Source organism: Babylonia areolata, chromosome 9, assembly GCF_041734735.1.
Source record: "Babylonia areolata isolate BAREFJ2019XMU chromosome 9, ASM4173473v1, whole genome shotgun sequence".
Taxonomy (NCBI): domain Eukaryota; kingdom Metazoa; phylum Mollusca; class Gastropoda; order Neogastropoda; family Buccinidae; genus Babylonia; species Babylonia areolata.
The window spans coordinates 9,842,310-9,850,325 of record NC_134884.1 but is presented as its reverse complement, the minus strand read 5'-3'; the positions used below and the strand labels follow the sequence as shown (position 1 = coordinate 9,850,325).

The following is an 8,016-nucleotide window of genomic DNA, read 5'->3' as shown; positions in this document are numbered from 1 at the left end:
AAATAATTTTCTTGTTGAACAGCTGTTTTATTATGATATTTTTGTGTGTATGCGTGTGTGAGTGCACACACTCTTGTGTGTTTGTGTGTGTGCGCAAGTGTGTGTGTGCGTGTAAGCATGCGCATGATGCTTGCTTCCTCCAATCACAGCTCCCAGGGGGCAGCCAACACAGAAAGCCATGATCTCTCTGAAGGCATTGAAATGGAAGAGAAACCGTCTGTAACTGGTCAAGTCAAGCCAAGTGAAGTCAAGGCAACTTTATGATCACCAAAAAGAACTATACAAAAATGTGTCTCCATCAGGTTAAGAGTGTAGGAGATAGACAGCCATGGTAACAACTGAAATGTCGAACCAGTTGCCAACAGTTTCGTGAGAAGGGACTGCACTCTTGGCTTTTGTGTACAGCTGTTCGATGGTGTTGATCAGCTTTTGGCCCATGTTGTATTTCTTCATGGTTGCCCACAGTGCATCATGCCACACCTGGTTAAATGCCTTCGTAAAGTCGTTGAAGACATGAACTTTGTTGGTGTTAGCTATTTTTCTCACACAGAACACAAAGGCTGAAAATCTGTGATGTGGTGCTTCTCCCACTGTGCAGAGAGAAATACACTTGCAGGCAGAAAAAAAAAGGTGGTGTTGCACTGCAGTGACACGCTCTCTCTGGGGAGACCAGGCCAAATTTCATGCAGAGAAATCAATAGTGAAATTGTAAAGTACAATATATTTGCTAGGGCATTGTTGGCTCTGTTGTGTGTAATCATTCTACTCCAATGAAGATCAGTAACTGTTAAGGCCATGCCAATTTTTTGTGTGTCCACTAAATTCCATTAGTGCGTGCATGCCAAACACACACACACACATACACACACACACCACTCACAGACAACAGAACTGTTTATAGAGACTTTTATTATCTTTAATTCAAGTTAAATTTATGAAAGGAAATCACTGCACATATGCGGCCAACCTTTTGCCATCCTTTGAATTGATGACAAGACCATGAATAATCACTATTCCGGTGCAGAACTTACATTTCAGTAAGAATACAAATTTCTGACTAGACATTTCACAGTGACAGATACACTTTACCTCAGAGTAACAAGAAAACCAAGTGCAAGAGATATCTCTCAAAGAAATGATTAAATATATATGTGTATACATATATACACATATATACACAAAAATTAGTGAAACTATTTCAGAAGAAGTCATTAAAAAACAGAGAAAAGCAAATAAAGAATCAACCAATTTACAATTATTCTTTCTCTTGGGACTTTAGTGAAACAGAAAAACATCCAAAAAAAAAAAAGAAGAAGAAAAAAAAAGAGAAAGAATCGACCAGCTTACAGTTCTTTTTTCTGTGTTTGTGGCTGCAAATCCCACATTACACTTTTGTACAGGTATATGAGTGGGCTTTAATGCGTACGACCATTTTTTCCCCACTATGGGCACCTATACTTTGTGTTAGGGGGTGTGCATGTTTGGGAATGTTTTTGTATCCATAACTTCGATAATGAACAGTGACATGGATTATGGGATCTCTGATGTGTGTATTACATTTTCTGCATGCAAAGCACACCAAGGGGGTTCAGGCACTAGGAAGGTTTGCACATCTGTTGACCTGGGACATTTCAATCTTTTGCTGTTTTCAGCCCAGCTGACCGTATAAGGCCATAGCAGGGCTGAAAAATAATGATCCTGTAGGACCTGAAAAACAAACAAAACACAAACATCCCCCCCAAAAATAACAAAACAAAACAACTACTAAAAATGAAAAAAATATCAACCAAAACTGACACCAAGGAAAAAAAGAAAAACTAATCAATAAAACAAACCATGCATACACATACAACAAAGTAAAAAAAGGAAAATAAACCAGATAAGTAGTCATAACATATTCAAGCACATAAACCTGGAACATGCCTCAGATGTTGACAAAAAACATTTCATCATTTTTTTGCCAGTGGATTAAAAAAAGAAAAAAGAAAAAAAAGAAAGAAAAACAACCAACCAACTAACCCAAACATTAACATAATCATACACTGCAATCAATATATGTGACAGTCATACAAAACCAAAATTAGCTAACGCCAGTCATCTTACATGTCTTAGACCGAAAAAATGAGGAAAAAAATACAACATAAAGAATCCAGAAAGAGACCAAAAACAGAGCAGAAAAAAAGTACACAGCTTTTTCGAAAAAAAAGTAGGTGAATAGACCAAAAAGGCAGATAATATGGGAGGAGTGAGGATGACTGACAGAAAATGAAAAGAGCAGAAACAAAGGGAGTGACAGAAAAGAGTTTTCTTGCACAGAAGGTGGGGACACTGCACTGAAGAACCCCTAGGCATCCGTAAGCAGGATGAACCTGGGAGATGAGAAAAATCTCCACACTTAACCAACTTGGTGCTGTCATGGATTTTCAAGCCCAGGACTGTCCTGCATCGGGTTGAAAGTCCAATGCTTTAACCACTCAACTGTTGTGCCCATTACCAGTTAATAAAAAAAATATATATATTATGGAAAAACAGTATATGATACATGGATAGAAGTCATTAATATAGGGGGAGAAAAACTGGTAGAAACAAAATGAATGAGGGAAAAAAACTGATCCTTGAACAAGTGAAGGTATCCTTTCCCATTACTTAATCAGTTCCTCTTGTTTTCTGCACATACATCAAGAAGAGTAAATAATCCCAGCAATCAACCAAACCATGCTTGTTCATCAAACTTTGCACTTTGAAGAAATAACCAATTTCTTTTTTGTTCGACATGAATTCCAACATAATATACTTTGTTGAGGACATTTGAACTTAAATGCATTTCAACTCTTCTGTGATTTCTGTTTAGTATGTCTGATATAACATATGACAAACGCCAAGAAATAAATGCAAATGCAAAGAAAATACAAATCAAAACATGAGAAAACGAAATAAAGAGACAAAACTGTGAAGCAAGGCAAGTCAGATATTGGATACATGCATTCAAACTAAAAAAAATTTAGTTCCAGATTTCAGGTTGCTGCATTACTTGCACAATAAGCATTTTTCATTTTTTTGAAAATGTTTTGTCAGGCATGCAGAGATGGAGACTCTCGGTCTCTTGCCTTCTGTAACTGTTCCAGTCTTTTATGGTCAAATTCTTTGGCTGATGTTTCTTCACTGCCATACACCTGAACACAATTATTCTGATCACTTCCCTTCTCATTCTGTACCCATAGTAGTAATAGTATTAATGCCAACTTTTTTTCCCAAGTCACTTCCTGTAATGGCCAGCACCATATTAAATTTCCAGCCTATGTTTCAATTCTAAAACACCAAAAAATCGATAATGACATTCACTAAAAACTAAACAGAACTCAAAGATAGTACCATAGCATCTTGTGATGAAAGCATTCTCAAAATCCTGAGCTGAACTTCAAAGACACAACGGTGATAACTCAAGTATCATCACTGCCTGACCCTGGCACCACCTTGTTATCACACAGAAGAACTGAAACAGATCTCTGCCAAAGTCTGAAGCCCATAGCTGGGCTGTCCTTTTAACTTGGCGTCTCTGTCAGACTCTCCTACCCCATCACAGTCCTTTTCCGCAATCTTTCTGGAACGGCCAAACTCATCCACAGCTGGACTGGCTTCAGAATGACGCAGAGACTGAAGCGTTTCCGAGCTGCTGACGCTCGAGAGTTCCACTTTGATGACAGTGGGGCCCCCAGCTCCTGCTGTTGTGGTCAATGGTTCGAGATGATCATAACCAGAACTCAAGGAAGAAGTGGCAGGAAAACTCTCAGTGGCTGGCCGAGAGACACGAGTCGGATAGACAATGGGGGTCAGGTCAGTGGCTTCCAGGTTAAGGTTCTGGTCTGTGACATGGAGTCCCCCTGTTGCCGCAGAGCTTCCAGCTGCAGGGTGAGAAGCGGGGGGAGGGAAAAATGTTCCCATAACCGTGTTGCTCCCGCTCTGCCCAGACCCCAGGAGAAAGCCCTGTTCAAACTCGGGCCCCACAGCAAAGTCACCGCTGTGACCACTACCTGATGCTTCACCTGTAACATCTGTTCCCAGTTTCCTTCGTCCTGGCCCTTTTTTCTGTTTAACACTGTCCTTCACTTTCATACAACTGACATTCACTTCTGGCAACTCTTTCTCATGCTTTTTCAGGTGAGCTTTCAGGGAGTTTGAGTGTCTGTAATTCTGTTGGCAAACTGGGCACTGATATGGAAAGCTGTTTTCATGGATTCTCATGTGTCGCTTCAAATTTCTTTGGTCACTGAACTGGTTTCCACAGACTTTACACAGGTAAGGTTTCTCACCAAAATGAATGGTACGCCGATGAGCACGCATGGACTGGACGTGGTTGAATGCCTGGCCACACACATCGCAAAGAAACTGCTGCAACTGGTAGCATGTACGCTGGTGGGACATAAGGCCTGCATGCTGCGAAAAGCCCTGGCCACAATTGTTGCACAAATGCCGCTTCACCTCACTGAAACAAAGAAAACTTTAATTACTATCTGGAAAGACTGTCCATTCACACACACACACAATTTTTTTAAAAGGTTAATCATTTTTTTAATTCACTAAAATTATCATTGAACTCAAAAGTTTTAAGTTTGATGGACAGATAAGGTAAACAACCTCCTAACCACCACAAAAATGATAAAGCTACAGTACAATGAACACTGAACCAAGCAATACCTCTTCAAGCAACACTTGTCTGAGAATGGCTTTACTTGGCTGTCTAGTGAAGAAATTGAAACTTCTGAGGCAGGATAATGCCTCTAATTGAGAAAAAAATCTTTGAAACTAAGATGGGTTTGCTTTGCTGATGCTGCCAAGCACAAACAGACAAACATCACATATTCAGTCTTCCAGTGTGTCTAACCAGCTGACAACTACAGAGGATTTTTTCAGCCAGTCTGAACCAAGGACGGAGTGAAGGTGTGAAGGCACTGTGAAAGGAAATGGCTTGATTTGGAAGAAAACTGAACTTTCAAAAAGAGGGATTGGACTGAGTGCCAGGACACGATGCTGGATGCTGTGGCACAATGGATGCAGGGTATCATAGATACGAATCAATTACTGAAATATATAGTTCACCTAATTTTATTGAATTTTTTTTGTGAAAGTTTATTACTGGATCAATGTTACTATCTTAAAATTAAAGTCTGCACAAAATTGTTATATATGATAGGTTGTATGCTAAAAGCACACTTCTGGACCTGTCATTTCTTGGATATTCAAGCCTTTGGTGGACCTGGGCATCTATCTGTTGTTCTTCAGTTGCGTGCCTTAGGTTTAAGCCATGCAACATAAGCCTCTTGCCGGGAGAGCCCTTTTCAATCAAGTCCATTACTGTTTCATAATATTCCAGTGGGTTGTTCGAAATTGCTGCCCTAGTACGAGCCAGTGCTTTTCTTCTGGCAGCTGGAGTCCTTGTTGACTTGGGTGTGAAAGCAGTAGCGGGTGACACAGCTCTGTGTGTGTGTGTAGCAGCAGCTGAAATGGCAACAGTCATACAGACAGATGCAGTGATGACTGCAACCTGTTTTGCATGCTCTTCTTCAAAAGCTCTGGTGACAGGGGCCTTTTCTTCCTGTTCTTCTGTCCAAGCATGAGCCAGTGCTTGTCTGCTGGCATCTGGAGTCCTTGTTGACTCAGGCGTAGCGACTGTAGCAGGTAATACAGCTTGTGACATAACAGCTGAAGCGGCCACAGTCATGCCGATGGATGTAGTAATGACTGCAGCCTTTATAGCATGCTCTTCTTCAAAATCACTGGTAACAGGGGGCTTTTCTTCCTGTTCCTCTTTCCAAGCATGAGCTAAAGCTTGTCTTCTGGCAGCTGGAGTCCTTGTTGATGCAGGCATGGAATCTGTAATCAGTGACACTGCTGGTGATGCGGCAGCTGAAGTGGCCAGAGATATAATTGCAGCTGCAGCTGTGGTAACTGCAGCTTTTTTTTTTTGCAAAGTAGCATGCTTGACGCTTTTCATTTATGAGCCTTCGTTCTTCTGCTGTCATTCTCTCAAATTGCCTCTTCTTTTCTTTCCGCCACTTTGCTCTTAGCAAATCTTGGAAAGCACTGGTGACAGGGGGGGGTTTTCTTTCTGTTCTTTCCATTTATGGCTCTTCTTTTCTTCCTGCCGTTTTGTTCTCTGCTCATCTTGGAAAGCTTTGTTCTTCTGTTCTTCTTCCCGTTTCTGTCTAAATTTTCTCATCCGTTCACATGCCTTTTCACGTCCTTTCTCTTTCATCTTATCTGTCATACTGGCACGATACTGTTTACACAGAAGTCTGTTTCCTTCTCGATACTCTGCAAACCGTCCAGGGCTGTTTTTTTTTCATTCTCTCCAACCATTTCTGTGTTTTCTCTGATCCTCTCATCTTCCTCTTCTTTGATGGTTGTGGTGGAGTAGAACAGCTTGGAGAACTTGTCAGCTCCACTGCAGCTTTTTGGCTTGCTGCAATTCTGCTGCTCTCCCGTGTTGACATGATGCATCACCTGAAAATAGAATTTATCTCATAACACAAGGTAATGCATTGAGTTTGAAAACATATCTGTGTCACTATGTGTGTAAGACTGATGTGACTGTGAGTGAGCAGAGCATTCATTCTTTGGTTTGTCTGTTAACTAGAAGTGATATCAGACATGAGTGACTCAGTAAAATGCGTATGTGTAAGTTCAAGTAAGCCTGGGAGTGAGTGTGCATCCACTGATGATCTTGTCATGTGAAATTTATTCTGGTGTGATAACAATCTGCATATTCTTTTAGTTTTACTTCCCCCTTCTTTTTTAAATGATACAGAGCACAAGTCAATCTTAAAAAAGGCAGAACACAAATGTTTGAACTTGTCATGATTCAACATCTTATCCCAGAATACAAATCAACTGGTTAATATAACCCACTGCAACACTGATTTTTATTTTATCTTATTATCCAACCTTCCGACTTTGGTAAATGCGTCTGTGTTAAATGTCAGCCACAGTCGAAATGTGGAAGGCTTTTATTCTATTTTATTCAATACAGTTTCTGACTTACGAAACTAATCCTGGGATCTCAATACAATGCATTCTACCAACAATATCTTTGTTTGTGTGGTAAAAACGTCACATGGGTCTAGTTCGCGTCATACTGTACGATCAAACCAAAGATATAATGTTTTGGTATCTGTGTGACGAATTGATCAAGACAGTTCATGTTCGTTTCCACTGTTTATTTTGGTTTCATATTTTCTACAGTAGATTGAAAAAGAAGAAACTGAAATAAATATCATGATTACACGATCTATGATATTCCATCAGATGCAAATATAATGATCCCGTCACTTCATGCTCAACCTAGTGCATGTCGTAACACAGAATCCAGATTTTCGTCTTCACGACACAGAAATGATAGAGATAAATTGTTTAATTCTTCATTACAACTCTTATTTCTTCTGGGGACAATTAAGTTTCCACCGAAGTTATTCCAACAGACATTATTTAAAAATACTGAAAGAAAAAGTAATTTTTAAATCAAGCTAATGGGAGAACGAAAATCTGAGAACCGCGATCGAAAATAACACGTGGGTTTTAAGGGGCTCACTCAAAACTCTTCTCAAAGACAGAGGAAACTTGACAATAAAACTGAGATTAAAACAATCGAAACAATATACATAAGTAAGAAAAAAGGCTTTCTTTTTGCCTAAATAAATATTTCTTACCTTTCTGTTACCTTGGGTTGTGATGGTCCGTGATGGTCAGTGTCGGATAGACAAACTGGCTGCAGTGAAGGGAAACACCTCAATCCACCAGCATTATTGCGATTTTACCAACATCAAACAGGGCATAACATCTGCATAAAAAGATCATGTCGAAACCGCCCAAACTGAAAGCGAAAGTCATCCTGTATCAATAATATGATAACTGACCGACTGAAATTCTTGCTATCGAAAGCCAGTCACAGATGCAAATATAGGTCGAAAAGGAAAGGAATGTCAGACCCCTGACGGAGTCTGCACTAGTTGGGTCACAGTT

General features: G+C 40.0%; 1 protein-coding gene across 2 annotated transcripts in view; it reads right to left on the bottom strand.

Annotated features, from left to right (window-relative positions):
- Window positions 1–1,616: 1,616 nt before the first annotated feature.
- The window catches only part of LOC143286044 (uncharacterized), a 12,194-nt gene continuing 5,794 nt past the window's right edge, over window positions 1,617–8,016 (bottom strand). For both annotated transcript variants that reach the window (XM_076593575.1, XM_076593576.1), the window contains exon 3: window positions 1,617–4,483. In XM_076593575.1, the coding sequence (XP_076449690.1) occupies window positions 3,481–4,483 (1,003 nt within the window). In that variant the 3' untranslated portion in view covers window positions 1,617–3,480. The remainder of the gene's footprint in view (window positions 4,484–8,016) is intronic.